This window comes from Pseudonaja textilis, chromosome 3 (assembly GCF_049901715.1).
Source record: "Pseudonaja textilis isolate UNSWEBS1 chromosome 3, rPseTex1.2, whole genome shotgun sequence".
Lineage (NCBI taxonomy): Eukaryota > Metazoa > Chordata > Lepidosauria > Squamata > Elapidae > Pseudonaja > Pseudonaja textilis.
The window spans coordinates 57,864,667-57,883,220 of record NC_141992.1 but is presented as its reverse complement, the minus strand read 5'-3'; the positions used below and the strand labels follow the sequence as shown (position 1 = coordinate 57,883,220).

Here is an 18,554-nt window from a genome sequence, read left to right as displayed (position 1 = left end):
ATGTATAAAATATATTTTGACAATGCATGTTTGATATAAATGGAGAGTATGTTTGATAGCTATTGAGCAATTGAAAGATCAAGTAATGTGTTGTAGAAGTTAATTGAAAACGTTTTAACTGTCTTCTGGAATTTGTGAACTCTTAAAGTGTGGCTATTATAGTCTCAAATTGTTGTTGCCATCCCCGTAGAATCATGGCACTAATACAAATTGTGTTGTCACTGAATATGGCTGACAACATTAGGGAGATACTTACCCCTGGTGAATATATAACATGAGATAGAGAAGAACTGAACAGGGAGGGTACAGAAACTTGGTTGTGGGTTTACTTTATATGTGCATACTGTACATAGTAATTCTGCAATAATAAACAAGTCATAATGTTTTGTATAAATTAATAAAGAACAGATTTGCCATCTGTTGTATCTCCTCTTATAGACCATAATGAGCACAGAGAGAACTAAACAGAGACCCTTTTTGTTTACTTTCAGTCACAAAGTAATCCTTCATCAGGTTCATTTATGAATGAGGCGTGTTGCCAGGCTCCACCAGCCTTCTATTCAGTGAAACCCATCCAGCATAAATCAGGTATCCGATTTGAAGATTAAACCACTGAGCTGAAATGTATTTCTTCTGTGGGTCTTGCCCTTAAAGTGTTCAATATATTGACTTTAGTGCAGAATTCTTGGCGCTGTCTGTGCTTGGTTGTTGCAGATGTTCATTAACCAATTAGGTAACATCACCAGTGCAAGTAAGTGTGGGGTTTGCTTCCTGTTTATATACAGTAGCTTGCTCTATCAGTGTTGGTAAATGCTGGAAACTGGGGAAAGTTACCGTATTTTTCGGAGTATAAGACGCTCTGACTTATAAGACGCACCTAGCTTTTGGGGAGGAAAACAAGAAAAAAAAATCTGCCTCTGTCTCCCAGCAATTTGTGTCCTTGCAACAAATAGCGAATAGCTTCAGGACAGCCTGATTTAGCACGAGCAACTGATTGTAGGTGGGATCTGCTTCCCAGAATACTGACGATCAGCTGTTCCAGTCTGCAGGGATCACCTATCACCACCTCTGCGTGCCCCATTTTCAGCCCCCGCGCGCCCTGTTTTCAGCCTCTGCGCGCCCTGTTTTCAGCCTCCGCACATCCCGATATACCCCAGAGATATAAATATAGTGAAGATAGGGGAAGCAAGGCTTCTCTTTGCCACCCACATCTTGCCCAATATTTTCAAGAATACCAGTTGCACAAAATGTACAGGTAGTCCTTGACTTATGACCAGAATTGAGTCCCAAAATTATTGTTGCTAAGGGAGACATTTGTTAAGTGAATTTAGCCCCATTTTGTGACCTTTCTTGCCACAATTGTTAAATGAATCACTACAGTTGTTAAGTTAGGAATGGAGTTGTTAAGTGAATTTGGCTTCCCCATTGACATAGCTTGTCAGAAAGTCACAAAAGCTGATCACGTGACTGTCATACATATAAGTCCATTGCCAAGTGGCTGAATTTTGATCATGTGACCCCTGGGATGCTGCAATGGTGGTTCAGTGTGCAAAAATGGTCATAAGTCACTTTTTTCATTGTAATTTTGAATGGTCAGTAAATGAACTGTTTTTAAAGTTGAGTACTACCTGTACTGCAGAAGTCCAGATAACCATTAGATGGCAGCAGAGAGTACTAAATGGTTCTCTGCTACAAACTAGAGGTCAAGGTCTATTCAATCAAGTCTTCATTTTGTATGTTCCTATCTTTTTTAGTAAGCATTAGCTAAATCATTGGGGCATCTAATGCAGAAAATGATAGCATAGCAAAAACAACTATGCTTGGTAAGATCGAGGGGCGTAAGAAGAAGGAGACAACAATGGGCAAGAGGAATGAATGTACTCATTGCTAGTGCAATGTTGGAAACATTGTTGGTTGCTGTCGGGCACAGGTCAAAGTTGTGGACAGTTGTCCATACAGTTTCCAAGAGTCAGCCCCAATGCAGTCCAGATGATGCTCTACTAATGCCCTTGAGTTTCCTTAGATAATTTGTGAAGATGAATACAGATTGCTCCTAGGCTCATTTAATATAATTTTAAAGCAAACCTACTCTAAGATAATTTAGAAGGAAAGGGGCTACAATAATTACATTGTGGTAAGACAATTGATTGCCATCTTACACATTTTTAAAAAATGGCGAGGTCATTCGGGGTTATTCTAGCAGAAAGTATCTTAGGAAAGTGCAGGTTATATAAGGATATGTCTTGCATTTCTGATTAAAACCACAGGCAGAATAAATAGCAAAAGTAACACTTGTTTTATGGCTGTCTGAGCACAACTTGGACATAGCAATGAGTTAAGCTTTTTTTCTGGTGTGAAAGAAAGCTGTTTAACCTTTGATGTGTCAGATGGGAAAAACTGATTGAAAAAGCCTGCACACTGGCTAACCCAGCACAGATAGTATAGACAAGAAATATATTTCGTGGACCAAGATTGGTCAAAACTTAATAAAACAGTCATTTCCAGAGTGGACAAACTATGAACTTGGTATGGGAAGGTATTACACTTTTTAATTTACTTAATAAATATTTTTTAACAATACATCTGCTAAAAACCTTCTCTGTTTTATGCAAATAAACCTCAGCATGTTAGTACACCTATGCAGTTCACTAAACGTTATAAGTTTAGTAGTCATTCAACAAATACAACATTTATCTTTTAGAAATAAAAATATTCAGGAATTGTAAAAAATCTCATCTGGATTTATTTTGAACGTTATTTAGTGTTATAGAAAGGCTAGAATGAAAATATTGTATGTGAATACTATAAACTGGCTTTACACTTTGTATTAAATAATGGTTTATTTTAATTTGGTTTACTAAATAAGCTCATTCTCTCGATTGACAGAACATAATATGTCCAAATCAACCAAATAATAATTCTTCATACAGCATGTTGAGACACTCATTGTCTTTTAGTTTCTGATGAATTTGTTTACATGTATTTTATCCTGCATTTAATAAAAATAAAGAAGTGATACTTAATTCCTCCAGTTTATCTACAAAGACATGAAGAGTTTGTCAATACTTGTAGAAATGATGGAAAATAAACTTAGATCAGTATGTGGAAGCTTTTTGTGCTTATATGAAGGAAAAACAATTCTTTAAGACCTTTATGATATTCTTATGAGCATTAGTAATGACATTAATTATAGTTTCAATCATAAATCAAAAAGCATATTGAGTTATCATTGTAAACTACTGCAGAACTGATTGCTGCTTTGCTTCAAAAATATCTTGTCAAAGCAAAGAATTATCATGCAGAGACTGAAATCTGACTGTTCCAGCTTCATTTTTTTCTTTCAGGAAAACTTAATTATCTTGATATCATAAGAGAATCTCAAATTCTTTTCAGTTCAGATTTGAAAAATTAAACAGAAGTAATGAAGTGCTCTCACCTTCAGATATTTTTATAAAACATAAAAAGCCATAAGGGTAATCAACTTGAAGAAATTCTAAAGTGAAAGTTTTAATTTACAACAGGATACACATACTAAAACTAAAAAGCAGGATGGTAGAAGTCTTGCACCACTCTCAGTTTTTTATTTCTATTGAAGACCTCAGAAATGTTAAGCTTTTTAAAGTAGGCTAAATTTTACTCTTCATCAGTTTTAGAAAGCATAATGTCATAGCATGTACCATATACAGATAATAAAATGTGCAAATATCTGGAAGCACTTAAATAAAAACCCAAGTTTCAATTCAAGAATCAATCATCATAGAATTCATCATCCATAATCAGGAACTAATCAAACCACAACAAAAACCACCGAGATACCTTGAAAATGGAATAGAACAACTTAATTCTTTCTGCTGAACTTCATATCCCTATCCATCCTTCCTTCACCAGGGTAACACATGAGAATTTAGATCAAATGTGCCATCTTTATTACTAGTGCTGCTCTCTTACATTGTTAATAAATTTAATCAAATGAAGGAAGCAACTGAAGTAAAGTTAATTGAATAAAACATTTTCAGAAGAGAGTTACAAATATTTATGATTCAAACAACAAGCACAAAAGGTTAAAAAAAAATGTAATGATACCACAAAGTCAAAGTAAAACATCATAAATCCAGTGAAAAAAATCTATATGCAGATAGATTGAAGACCAAAATATAAAACATATAATAAATGTAAATAAACTACAATGTTTGTAAAGTGTAAGCAAGCCAAATAAAGAAATGATAAACTATGACCAGAACATTTTGAGAAGCTGTCCTTTTATGATACCCAAATACCACTGCAGCATTTCATTCAAGTTGAATTCAGGATTTTTAAAATAGAAACAGTCTTCAAAATACAAAAATATCCATTCAAATGGACATGCAGCAAAAGTTACATTTCTTCATGAGGAGAAAGTCTCACATTATACCATTAACTTAAAAAATTCAGAATCAAGTGGCCTAAAATAAATAAATTCCCAGGCATTTTTCCTGCTAACCTTCTGGGCTTTTATGAAATTTTTATTTACTATGTAGAGTAATATTTCTGCTGAATGGATTTTTGCATCCCAAATATTTATTTTAGTGTCCTGCTGATTTTTCACACTGTAATTTGCACAGTCTCTTTTCTTTAGCTCGATTACTGGAGTTGATACAACCTGGTACAAAGCCATTCCCTCTCTCGCTCCCGCTCCCCCAACCAAACATTATGGCTTATTATTTTATAGTGACTGAACAAGAAGGTCCTATTCGTGGCTTTAACCATTGAAATTGGGAAAAATAATGGTAAAAAGACTATTCCAAATGGACTTACGATGTGCTATGTGGGAACCCTATGTTTTGTGACATTTGTACAAACATTTTGTACACTGTTTCTTTATTGTTACTTTTTTCCCTATGTCCCTATACCTTGTAAATAGTATTCCTTTGATATAACCAAAAATATTACCTTTTTTTAGTGGTTTACATTGGGAGATTAAAAAAAAGAGAACATTAAAGATTTGAGAGTACGAAGTCATACTACTCTCTCACATATATGCGTAAACAAAAGAGTGAACTGCTGCACTTTTTTTTTTTGTTGCATAGAGATAATCAATAGCCAGCCTCTTCCCATATCTGACAATGGCAAAAGGAAAAAGAAAAAGAAAACAAGAGCTACAGATCATTTCCCTGGAAGGTTTGAAGGTTGGATAAACTTTTCTCCCATGTTGTTGTCTTTAATTTCTTGATGAACTTTTTCTTGTTTAATAGCAGATGTGTTATTGGCATTACGTTTACCAAATTGTCCACTGTAAATTCCTTCTGCATATGGGATTATTATTGTTGCTATTGTTGTTATTATTAATGATTGCACAGTCAGCCAGAAGTTCAGATTGGGTTTGGCATTTTTGTCTACCTATCGAGTGCTTGCCTAGGACCTGGGATTGGCAAATCTGCATGGTTTTTTTGGAAATTATTATTATTATTATATTACCAGTACATACTACCATTACCACTACTACTGCTATTACTACTACTATTATTATATCTCTTTTAATCATTAAACATGAAACTCAAGTCAACTGAACATTTAAAAATGTATCACAAATATCTTTGACTGGTGCTGATGGTTGATACAGGTTGGTGCCAGCATCCTAGGTATCAACCAAGTATCTTCTTAAAATGTATGTTGTTCCAGTTTTTTGCAGTTCCGCTGGTGTTATTGCAGAAAGTTGTCATGTTATTATTTATTACTTACTATTTATTATTTATATTACTTGGCAGATTTGTACAAGCTCACTGCAGAGATGCTTGGTGAAGGCTCCTATGCCAAGGTTCAGGGAGCAGTTAGTTTGCAGACTGGAAAGGAATATGCCGTCAAGGTGAAGAAAGCATAACAATTTTCATTTTGATTAAGAGTGTTGTTGCTTAAAAATTCGATTTCCTCTTCAAGAACCTACAAGAACCCAGTTATCAACTATATTAATAACTAGTTCAGAGTTAGGGAACTATGGCTCCTTTATGACTTATGGACTTCAACTGCCTCAGGAATTCTGGGATTTGAAGTCCACAAGACATAAAAGTTCTCCACCCGATACTAGGTCTAATCAGTTTTTTTCCTTCAACATATTAAAATTAAAAGATTATGTCAGTGGCAACATTTGGCATCATGCAAAATTTTCTACTCCTGCAACAGGAATTTCCCTCACTTTTCTTCCCAGTGCTTCATGAGGCTTCTGAAAGCTCATCTGGAAGGCGTAGGTTGAGTGGATCTGTAACATGGTGCAAGAAGTGATTTTTATGTATCAATAAAACCCAGTCTTGTCAGGCAGACAGAATTGGATATAATGCAACAATCATTCTGCAAGAAGTTTTTCATTAAAAAAAAACTTTCTATTTTTGGCAACAGATAATTGAAAAAAATGCTGGCCATAGTCGGAGTCGGGTATTTCGAGAGGTGGAAACATTGTATCAGTGTCAAGGCAATAAGTAAGTATTAAATTATAAAACCCCTTACGTTAAAAATTCCACAAAATAAGATTTGCTGCAGTTGTTTATTCTTGGTATATGTATAGAAAGCAGAGCTCAAATAACATCCCTCGTTAAATTATGTTGATAAAGCACGAAGGGTAGACTTGAAGCAACTGCTTCTACCAAAATTGTTCAGGTCCTTTTGGCTCCTACTTATTTATTTAATAATGCATGCCTGGGAACGAGAGAGAGAGCACAAGACAAGTGAATTATTTTTCATATTTATTAACGATACCGATTAATTTAAGAAACATTAATACTGATGATTTTAGGATTAGACCAATGTGATCATTTTATTGTTTATCTGAAAACGTCAGAATATTTCAAATAACACTTATGGGGATACTTGTGCCTTTTGATGTGGTAATAAAATAAGACTTAGCATGATCACCTGTGTCTTGTTTTTAGAAACATTTTGGAATTAATAGAGTTTTTTGAAGATAGTGTAAGGTACTACCTTGTGTTTGAAAAACTGCGAGGAGGTAAGTATGTATTCCCGTTCCTTTGTCTCTGCCCCCCCTCCCAATTTTGTGGTAACATTGACCCTGCCTTAGTTTAATTATTCAAACTTTTAACAGAAATATATAGTTTTTTATCTTACATAATATAACACTTGGATTTTAGCCTATTTTAAAGATTATTATTGTACTCATGTATGAAGCTGAAATACTTATTATCCAGATAATGTTGGGATGGTTCTTAAAAAATAAATTGAAGTCACTCAGAATAATTACATTATATTGAAGTACAGAATACTTTGTGTTTTTTAGTTTTGAGAATCGGTCACAAATATAAAAAATATGAAGTTAGGAAACAGACTACATATCTCTCTTTGCAGTGACAAAATATCATATACAATTTCATGGTAAAAATTTGTACAACTACATATTATTCAAAACTTGTCTTTGATGTGGGGAAGGTTCAGGAAATGTGAACAGTCTTGATTAAACTTTTGGCCTTTCATTGCTGATTATAATAGTAATCTTGTATTAACAACTTTGGAGTAAATATCGCACTTGTTTCTGAAGAAAACAGACCTGTCTGCATGGTCTCTAACTGTTGAGCTGTGATGTGGGGGCTGTAAAATCAATTTCTCTTTTGTAATTATCTTTGCTGCTATTTTTGTTGAGATAGGAATCTGCACAATTTGGTTATCACAAATATGCCTATACTTATTATAGAGTTTGGTGTCTTCAGATATTTTGCCTAAATATATCCCTGCCTTTTTTAAAAAAAGTGCCTACCTGCCCCCTTTCCTCTATAGGCTCTATCCTGACTCATATACAGAAGCAAAAGCATTTTAATGAGAGGGAAGCCAGCCAGGTGGTGAGAGACATTGCCTGTGCATTGGATTTCTTGCACACAAAAGGTAAAAACTTACATATCCCTATTTCCAAGCTATCAGCTTTCAGGCTAAGAAAGGTTTGCTTGTATACTTAAACATGACTAGCATGAAATTAAGTTTACTTCTGTGTTTAAGCATTTTGGATGCATTTTTCTAACATAAATAGCACAAAGGTTTTGACATTGGTTGTTGGCTTTGAGGTACAGTGAGTGAACATAATCCCTATTGAGCTATTGCACAGGCATGATGATTCAATATAAATGACACTTACAGGGGATTTGGAGGAGATGAATAATGCTCATATTAACTATGCTTATAGATGGTCCACATGCCTTGTAAGCAGATATGTGGCATGATGTGGAGGAGACTGGGCACCAGATCTGAATTATGATCTTTTTTAATTAAAAAAAAACAGAATTATGTATCCAACCCAACCTGGTTACTGTAAGGTTGTAAAGATTTTTAAGTTTCCAGTTTCCAATCCATTATTACAGTCTTGAGAGTGGCACAGTATTATTCATTAATATTAGAAATTTAAAATCAATATTACGAGCATAAGAAATAGCAGTAAGGATGATTGGGGAATTAGAAATTACTTATGATGAAGAAAGACAGAATGAAATGAGAATTGCGAAGAAAAGATTCTGGTAAGAGTTTTTCAAATAGCTAACTAAGACTGTCACACAAAGTCAAGACCTGCTCCAGGATATGGGACAATGGATTTAAGGTTTAGGAAGGCAGAAATACAGCTGAATATTAGAAACAAACTTCATAAGAATATGAGCGGTTTGAAAATTGACCCAGTTATGAAGGGAGGTAGTAGTTCTTCCCCGCTAGATGTATTTAAATGCAAACTAGACAGCCATCTGCTGGGGAGTCTATAATTGTATAAATGATCATTTCTAATGACACGGATCAAAGTAATGTAAGTTTTGCTCACCTCTTTACCCTAACAGTGACACTTAATGGTACAGATGATAAATTCAAAAAATGTAAAAATATTTAAGTAAAACATTTATTTTTAAACCCACAGATTCTTTCTATGTAATCTGTGGCCAGTAAAAAAAAAATACAACTCCTGTATAATTAAATTTGAAGTGAGTAAAAGGTTCCTCCTCCTCACACATCTATAATATCTGCATGCAGTTACGAGAACACTGAAATGACAATGTAATTACAAGGTATTTTGAAGCCAGCCTGCCCTTCGTTAGTTTTTTCATACCAATACCAAAAGTAAAACACCAGTAGTTCATCCCCAGCCATCCTATATGAGATTCTTTGTCTCTAATTCTTTGTTCGCTTCACTAACACAGGTTGCTACTTGTGTGCAGTAATATTAACAGTCGGTCAACACAATGCAGTCACCCAATTATCTTCTAGTTAGAAGTGGGGGGCCCTTTTGTTTTCCAGCTGAACAAATGCTTTGGTCAAAATTCTGAAAAAAGAAATCTGTCCTTTTGAAGACCTACACATCCTTACACATTTCCAATTGCCTTAGAAACTTAGATTCATAGGTTTTCTTCTCACAGTTGTGAATACTTAACATGTGGGTGGAAATAGCAAGTCAAGCACTGACTGTATAAGTTACGCTATCACCCCCTCAAGACTCTTTAAAACTCTGCGTTAGCTTTTGAAGGAGCCAGTCACTGCTGGTATTTGTGTATTGACAACAGGAAGAGCTTATAAAGGGAACATTTTATTTTTGTTCTTTAAAAAATGTACCAGTATTACAAGTATACACACATCTCTTATCAACAGCTATAAAAATAGTCCATTAGCCGGTACTTTTCTTTTGAGTGTTAGAAATGCTTCTGAAATGCCTGGATTGTAATATATAATTTGTTGGGACTTCAAGATTCATGTGAAGAGCTAAAGGCTCCCTCTGAATTATTTTTTAATTTCATTTTTAGTGCCATTATTCTAATCCATATTATTTTTCCTGTACAATCATTTGGAAAATATCCAGGAATATTTCACAAAGTTTGAATGTAACTTTAAGATATGATTTAAGTGCAATGGAATTAGTAATTACTGCAGACACCAAAAAGCAAATATTTTCTCTATTTTTGGCAATGTTGTTTTGGACATGACTCATTGTCTTTCTGTGTTGCTTCTTAGGTATTGCACATCGAGATCTAAAACCTGAGAATATACTCTGTGAATCTCCCAATAAGGTGCGCCTATGTTTTGTAATTCTACCTGTTTACATTTCATTGTGCTTAATTTATTTCCTCGGTGATTTGACTTACTGTATATGTGTTTTTCCTTCTTCCTCCATTTTAGGTATCACCTGTAAAAATTTGTGACTTTGATCTTGGAAGTGGGGTCAAACTTAACAGTGCATGTACTCCAATCTCTACTCCTGAACTGACTACTCCGGTATGTAGGCACTTGTATTTTGAAGAATTGGCTATGATGTGAGAACAGAGGGCTACGATTCAATATGTTGTGCTGCAGAGTTGCTCAGATGCACAACCTAGCTGGAGTTTAGTTGAATTGCAAAAAATGAAACATCAAATATGTCAATATTGCATTTTCCAGACAATGTCTTACTTATCTTTTATTTGGAATTATAGATGATTCTATAAGCTGCAATTCTTAAGTTTGAAAATTATAAGAATATAGCTTCCAATAAGACCATGGAAATCTTGACATTAGTCCTAATGTAAAGTATCATTCGGCTTCATACATACAATGTTTGGAAATGTATTTTTATGCTTTCTTGCTACAGCAGTATTCTCAAGCAGGTAAACAATCTTCATATAATAAGTTCTTACAATTTATCTGTGATTTTATAAAATATTGATTTGAAAAAGCAGATTGTATTTTTTTGTTCTGAAAGACATGATGGGCCATCACAGTATCTTCATTCATGCTGATATTATATATATTCATTTGGTATGCAGGATACCTGAGAGTAAAATATGGAAAAACCCTGCAGTTCTGATACAGGAAATGCTGATTGCATGATAGGCAGATTGAAGCTGAAATAAATGTGGCATAAGCTGGATAAGATTCAGTTTTATATACTTCAGTGTGAGGAAAACGTTGTTCCAAAAGATTCCTTGAATGGATGCAAAGTTTGATAGAAAAGGGAATTATTGGGGGGAATTCAATCTAGTAAGGGAGTGGAATCGCACCAGGAAGCAGGAAACCTAAAGATTGCTGAAAATGGTAATATGCAAAAGCAGAATTACATATATATTAAGTCCCTGTGAGTATACACAGAGACTGCAAATAAATAAGAAAAATTATAAACCGACTGGTTATTTTCCTAGATCATATTTATCCTCTTGTAGCCAACAAAACTTGCACCTTTAATGCTGTATATATAGGAATACTGAACAGCCCTTTTGCAATGTATTTCAGATATTTTTTTTAACATTGAAACTACTCATGTGATTAATGACAGTTAACCTGTGAACATAGTCACATGCCAAATTCCAGAATTATGGCTTGTACATGTTAAATAAAATCATTATCCAGGCTAGGTAATCAAATTACTAGAAAGTTAAGGAGAGAGAAAATGAAGAGTTATTTTCAAAAATAAAATGTAACACAATCAAATGTATCGGGTACCTCAATCTCAACCATCTCAATAATTCCTTATCAATGCACATTGGAAGGATTCAGATTTTGCTTTTACTTGTTTTCTTTTTTTAATTTTTCAATCTCAGCAACTTTTAAGATGTGTGGACTTCAGCTTCTGGGATCTTAAAGCCGTTGAGGTTGAGAAACACTGGGGCAATATGCTGACTCTGTAAACCGCTCAGAGAGGGCTGTAAAGCCCCATGAAGTGGTATACAAGTCTATGTGCTACTGCTTTGAGATGGTTGCAACACATAGTATGAAATCCCAAGTATAAGGACTCTGGAATGTGGTTTACTGTATATGTTTCTCCAAAACTCCTAAGCCATGACCAAATATTAAAAGTTCAGGAGAGATTAAACTTTGGAAATGATGAGTGAATATGAAACAGTACTAGAATAAGTCACTTCATATTGGACAAGACATTTCAAAGAGAGTTGCAAGAATTTTAAACTATGTATTTAAAAGAGATTTTATGCATTGCCTGACCCAACCTATCCCAGAACTTGACTTGCAGAGGTTTGGGATGACAATGGGTATATTTGCATTTAATTAAAATCTGCAAGGTTAAGTTGTATCACCAAGCCAACTGTTTGTTACCACACAAAAAACATTCTGAAATTGTGTGTATATTCAAGTACTCTATACCGAGACATCTACAAATTAACATTCTCAATTTCATTTTTGCTTCCTCATAATTCTTGCTGTTGCCCAGCAACTGTGCCATAGTTTATTGCCAGGGTTGTGGGAGGCAGACCAGCAATCTTACGCTTATTTCCATCAAGTGTAAAATGCTGTCCTCACTTTAAAAAAGAAAGTCTTGGCTTTAAAAATGTTCAGTTTGTATTGTGCTACAAATATGAATTAAATTTATGCTACAGCGTGCCTAGATCTGGGAATCTCTTATCTGCCAGGGTTAGACTGAATGAGTTGCATAGTCTAAATTTCCAAAGAGATAACTGCTTTGTATCGACGAGAAGTAATAATTACACTAATAATCACAGTAACTTGTTTAGAACTGATTAGATAGGGGTGCCCAACTCTGGAATCTTTATATGCTGTATTTTATTCCAATTTCATTTTAAATCATATTTTATTCCAGTTTCATTTAAAATTGCATTTTATCCAATTCAAATCAATTATCAAATCAAAATTTGATAAAATTGCTTTTATCAAATTTTAGTAATTCATTTTTGGAATTCTACCCTTTGATACAGTCCAAGGGCCAATCGATAAAGATTGAATTGAATTGAATATATGCTGGCTGGGGAATTCTGGAGGTTGAAGTCCCCATATCTTAAAGTTGCCAAGGTTGGGCACCCCTGACTTAGATCATCCTCTCCTTCTGGACTTCTTCAGCATCTGCTAGTATCCTGCTACTAAACTGATACTGATTTAACATCAGCAGCAGAATTTCCTGCATTGGGTTTAATACTCTGCCAGCTTTGTCGGGGGAAAATAGCCACTCCAAATGAAATGTTACTAAACATATAATTTGTAATATAGGTAATCCTCAATTTATAATCACAATCGAGCCCAAAACTTAAGTTGCTAAGTGAAATATTTGTTAAATGAGTTTTGTCCCATTTTACAAACTTTCCTGCCACACTTGTTAAGTGAATCACTGCAGTTGTTAAATTAGTAAGACAATTGTGAAGTGAATCTGGTTTCCCCAGATTGTCACGTTGCAAAAACTGATCACATGACTCCAGGATGTTGCAACCGTCGTAAATATAAACCAGTTGCCAAGCATCTGAATTTTGATCATGTGACCATGGGGATGCGGCTGTAAATGTGAAAAACGGTCAAAAGTCACTTTTTTCAATGCTGTGAATGGTTACTAAATGAACTGTTCTAAGTCAACCTGTAGTGCATTGACTACCTGTAGTGCATTGACATTAACAATGGGTACTGCGTGCAAGGTTTTGGGTGGATCCGGCTTTCCAAAAAGAGTTATGTATTAATGGCACAGGTAGCCTCCCTTAATGACCACAATTGGAACTGGCAGCTCCATTGAAAAGCACTATTGTCACCAAGCAGAAAATCATATGATCACATCAGGCTAATGGAATCACTTCCTGTCCAGCCATTAAATGAGTCACTGTGGTCATTAAATGAAATATCATTAAGTGACCACCATTTGCAGCATTACTCCCAGGTTCTCCTTTAGCTCTTCCTGTTGGAAGTTGGTTGTGAAACACGTGAATAGTGGTCACGTAACCACAGGATGCTGTGAGAGTAGTCAGTGCGAGGGGGTTGGTTGTTTTATTTTACACAGTTTGAACGGTCACTAAATGAGGCAGTCATTAAGCGAGGACAACCTGTGTGGTGAATGCTTCCTTTTCTGCAACTGACTGATACAAGTTCTGTATCTTGCTAGTGTGGGTCTGCAGAATACATGGCACCAGAGGTGGTGGAGGTCTTCACAGAAGAAGCCACATTCTATGACAAGCGATGCGACCTCTGGAGCCTAGGTGTGATTTTGTATATCATGCTAAGTGGCTATCCTCCATTTGTGGGTAATTGTGGTACAGACTGTGGCTGGGACAGGGGAGAAGTCTGCAAAGTTTGTCAGGTAATCAGTATATTTTTGACATGTAATAATGTAGCATAGAGGTGGGGAACTGTGGCTCCTTTATGACTTATGGACTTTAACTCCCAGAATTCCTACCTCAGGAATTCTGGGAGTTGAAGTCCACAAGTCATAAAAGGGCTATCATTCCCCACCCCTGATGTAGCAGGTTTGATTGAGCTTCTTTAAAACTATTTGGAGATCTTCTGAGACACCTATGGACTTGAATGAAGGCAATTTTTCATGTTTTCAGTGTTTCAGAACTGTTTCAGTTTGAATTTATAAGCTCATCATGAATGTTAAGGTTTTATATTCCAATCGTGTTCTCCAGTCTTATGTTCTCAAGAATTGTACTAAAAGTATATTTCCTACAATTCCTAGTGTGACCTCTATTGCATGTAGAGGGGGAATAATACTTAAAAAAAAATTGTAATCCATTTAAAATATTTGTAAATATATTTAAAAATATTTTCTGAGGAACAGTGAAATGCAGTTTTCCTTAAAGCCAAAGCAATTTAAGTGCAAAGATATGGCAAAAAATATTTCCAAAGTTTCATCTGCATAGTGGGAGGCAATGGTGGGGACCTCTAAAGAGCTTTTAAATAAATAATATTATTTTGTGGACTGGAAAAAAATTGAAATTTTAATTCTGAACTCTCAGCCTCTGAAAAAACAAACCCAATATACTTCTTTTCCCCCACAGAATAAGCTTTTTGAGAGTATCCAGGAAGGCAAGTATGAGTTTCCTGACAAGGATTGGTCTGGCATCTCCAATCAAGCCAAAGATCTCATCTCAAAGCTCTTGGTTCGTGATGCCAAACTGAGGCTTGGCGCTGCCCAGGTTCTAGAACATCCCTGGGTACAAGGTGTAAGTGCTTCCCTCTCTTTCTATATGCCATTTGTGTATGTGAACCAAATCTTACAAAATAACATAATCAGAGAACAGAGGTCATCAAAACCATAACTGGTGGGGGGTAAAGACCTTGGCTAAAAATGTCAAAATAATTATGCTGTCTTATACCATGAGTCCAGATCCCTAATGGCTTGTGATGGTACAAACAATCTCCCAGCGCAGTACTTAACCATTCTTATTCTAGCTAAGTAAAACAGATGGATCTGCAATTGGTTTCCTAAATCTATAAATATTCTTTATTACTGAGTACTTAAAAGTTTTCCTTTGAGTAGCAAATGGTTGTTTGACACTAGAAGAACCAATTTCTGTTTATATAAGTATATCGTTCTTTAATGAATATTACTTTGGACATTGTAATTGCCAATATATAGTCAGCCAACATAACACCTTGCTGTTAAAATGTGATTTATTCAGAAAATGTTCAAAATAATGAACTGTGAAGACTGAGTATCCTTTGATTAGTGAAGATTTTCTCCAGGGTTGTTTCACTTACATTGCAACTTTTTTGTTGCTTTCAGCATGCTTCTGAAAAAGGATTACCTACACCCCAGGTTCTTCAAAGGTAAGCTTTTCTGGAAGTTTGTCATAATGAATTGAAAAGGTGATTGAACTGTTTCCAATCTTAGCGACATTAAGATGTGTGGACATCAACTCCCAGAATTCCCCATCCTGCCACACTGCTTGGGGAATTCTGAGAGTCAAAATCCACAAATCTTAATGTTACCAAGGTTGAGAAACACTGCAGTGGATCCATTTTCTAAACCAAGTTGAGATTGGCTTAGATAGCTCCATTGCAATCGAAGGAATTTTGAGAGAAAGCAGAAGGTTGTATTAATTGGTAAAACTTTCCCAGAAAACGTTGTTTCTTGGGTCTATAGAGCTATTAATTGTTCCCATCACTTCTTGTTTGGAGATGAATCACAAAATGAACTTGGTTAGAAGGAAGGTAATGTAGAGACAACTTGTGCTTTTCTAATGGGCTTCACAATTAGATTGTTAGTTCCTCTGGTATAAACTAATTTTCTTTTCTCAATTTTCTTGCAGGAACAGCAGCACAAAAGAGTTGACTCTTTTTGCTGCTGAAGCTATTGCTCTGAACCGCCAACTCTCCCAGCATGAAAATCAGCTCAGTGAAGAACAGGAAAGTCTCACACAGGCCATATGCTCCATGAAGCTTTCTCCTCCCTCTAAATCCCGCCTCGCCAAACGTAGAGCCATGGCTCAGGCTACCAAATCCAGTGACTTCCAGCCCGCTCCTCAGGCAGCTCTTTAATGTACATTTTACATTTGTTAATTCAAGGTTAGGTTTGGTTATAACTGTGGTAGGGTACTCATCACTGATCAATATATTAGTGCCCTCTTTACGACATATAAACTTTAGAAACAAACCTTGGAGGAGAATGATATAAAGGACAGCTTCTTTAGAATTTTCATTAAACGGATGAATGCTTTGAATTCTGTGAAGTTCTTAGATGAAATTGCTGCTCTGTTGCAATATAACAAACCACTTAGGCAATATTTGCACACTCCCGTCCAAAACTAGAGGATACATCTCTGTTGCCAAGCCTTGTGACTAATAGAACTTTGAATTTAAAGGGTATTGAGGGAGCTTTCAGTACTTTTACCACTCTGAGTCCCTACTTGCAGTCACACAAAAATTGTAATGGGTTTATTTTAGAGAAATGTCATTGTTCTGCTCTTTTTTTTAAAGCTTTCTTTGTCTATTAACAGTTTGAGTTAAACTTCAAAGGACTTGAATAATAATTACTCTTGGAGTTGCACCTAATGTTGTTACCCTTTATAATATTACAGAGATGTCTATTGTAAGAATGAAGGTTATTTAATCTGGAGTTTCCTTTTTTCCTTCCTTTCATTAGAAAAGGTACAGTACATGAAAGTGCATTGATAATATGACCATGTTTTTTATCTACAAGTAAAGAATGATCTCCTTGCTACACTTTGGCAGAGAAGGAAGCATGAACCGCCATTTTACTATTTTTAAAACAAGGAACGAAGCAGATTTTTTTTTAAAAAAAACCACCTCCTTGATTTATTCCCATACTGTAAGTATGGGACTAAGAGGGGGATTTGTTGCCAGCCCATTATCCTGGGTCTTTTGAGTCATCATTTGAATCATTCTGCATCTGCTATTGGAGACCATTACCATTAAAATAAGTACTGCTCCTGTTCAACTTGAAAATAGCGCAAGTGGATGACACAACATACACTCACGGGGCCTTTCCTTTTTCTGCTCACCTTGAATACTTGAGAAAAAGCACTTAATTGATAACTGTGAAATATTTAAGTATGTACCATTTTGATCAATTCTCCTATCTATGTAGGCAAGCAGCTAGATCCATAGAGCTGGATAAATCAGTATAGACTTGGAAGGGTTCTTGCTGTTGAGACCTATATTCCAATTCCATAGTCTTATTTTATATAAGGACAATAAAGCTGAAAGTGGAGGAAAGGATTTTTATAGCCAGATTTATCCATTATTGGTTGCAAATAATTGCTCATGCATTAATGTTAGGCCTCTCATACATATTCGGAGAGAAATGCACACATATACATAAATTAAGCAGTCTTACATCTTGAACCTTGGAAGACCTAGTTCAGTGTAATGTTGGATGGCAAGACAACTTAGGGCTACAAGGTCAGGTTTTTATTTTAAAATATAGTGTAGTATTGTGGTTAAGTTCTCATGTGATCACCCATGATTACAATAGACATATTTTAAACTTACATTTAGGAATTGGACATCTTACAAATCCTTTGAAAGCTATTCATCTCACAAAAATTAATTTTAAAAATAATAATTGGAAATTTAGGTCAATGCATTACATAAAGCAGGAATTATCTAATATTTGAAGAGCAGTATTAATATCGAAGGAGTAGGAAGATAAATCCAACAACTTTATAAAGATACTGAGGTTTTCCAAATTTGCCTGTCAAATAACTTCACATGCCTTTAAATATAATTTCTATATTTTGTACACTTTTACATTAGTAGCAATGATAAAAACATATAGAATGGGTGCTGCGCTTAAGGTTTTTATATATTGTACATTTAATAATGTTTTTTAAGTACTGTTAAATTATTGTTACATTTGTAATATACTCCATAGTCAATTGTGAAAGCATTTGGATAAACTCAGGAAATATCTCCATACGACATATTATTACAGTGTAATGAAAATTAAATTTGTCTAATTTATAAACTAGTTTGCTTCCTTATTGATCTCTGTAGTAAAAGAAGCACCTGTTTTCACAATCTGAAGTTTAAAGATTGTGTTATATAATGGACATTGGAACCTTCTTTTAATAGCATTCTGCATCATGTCACAGAAAAGCTAGCCAATGATTTATGCCAGAGTTAATTCTAATATTAAGGTCAAAAAGTCTTTGTGAGTGTGTGAGGGTATGTGTTGTGTGTGCATATATATGAGAGAGAGAATGAGAAACTTGTTTTTTTTGGACAGTGCTAATTCTATATTTATTGTATGGCACATTCACATCACATTTAGATAAATACAAGATAAAAATTCAATTTTTATTTTATTTAGATAAAATCTAAAATATAAATATATTTCTAGATTACAGATATAATTTTAATTCTATATCAAAGCATGCTATTTTGGAAAA

General features: G+C 34.9%; 1 protein-coding gene across 3 annotated transcripts in view; it reads left to right on the top strand.

The window, feature by feature from the left end:
- Window positions 1-18,130, top strand: part of MKNK1 (MAPK interacting serine/threonine kinase 1) — a 37,676-nt gene extending 19,546 nt beyond the window's left edge. For all 3 annotated transcript variants that reach the window (XM_026707270.2, XM_026707269.2, XM_087929862.1), the window contains exons 3-14: window positions 492-588; window positions 5,067-5,165; window positions 5,745-5,842; window positions 6,370-6,449; window positions 6,900-6,973; window positions 7,756-7,860; window positions 9,955-10,010; window positions 10,120-10,215; window positions 13,805-13,999; window positions 14,700-14,864; window positions 15,428-15,471; window positions 15,954-18,130. In XM_026707270.2, coding sequence (XP_026563055.1) covers window positions 492-588; window positions 5,067-5,165; window positions 5,745-5,842; window positions 6,370-6,449; window positions 6,900-6,973; window positions 7,756-7,860; window positions 9,955-10,010; window positions 10,120-10,215; window positions 13,805-13,999; window positions 14,700-14,864; window positions 15,428-15,471; window positions 15,954-16,182 — 1,338 coding nt within the window. In that variant the 3' untranslated portion in view covers window positions 16,183-18,130. The remainder of the gene's footprint in view (window positions 1-491; window positions 589-5,066; window positions 5,166-5,744; window positions 5,843-6,369; window positions 6,450-6,899; window positions 6,974-7,755; window positions 7,861-9,954; window positions 10,011-10,119; window positions 10,216-13,804; window positions 14,000-14,699; window positions 14,865-15,427; window positions 15,472-15,953) is intronic.
- The last annotated feature ends 424 nt before the right edge of the window (window positions 18,131-18,554 follow it).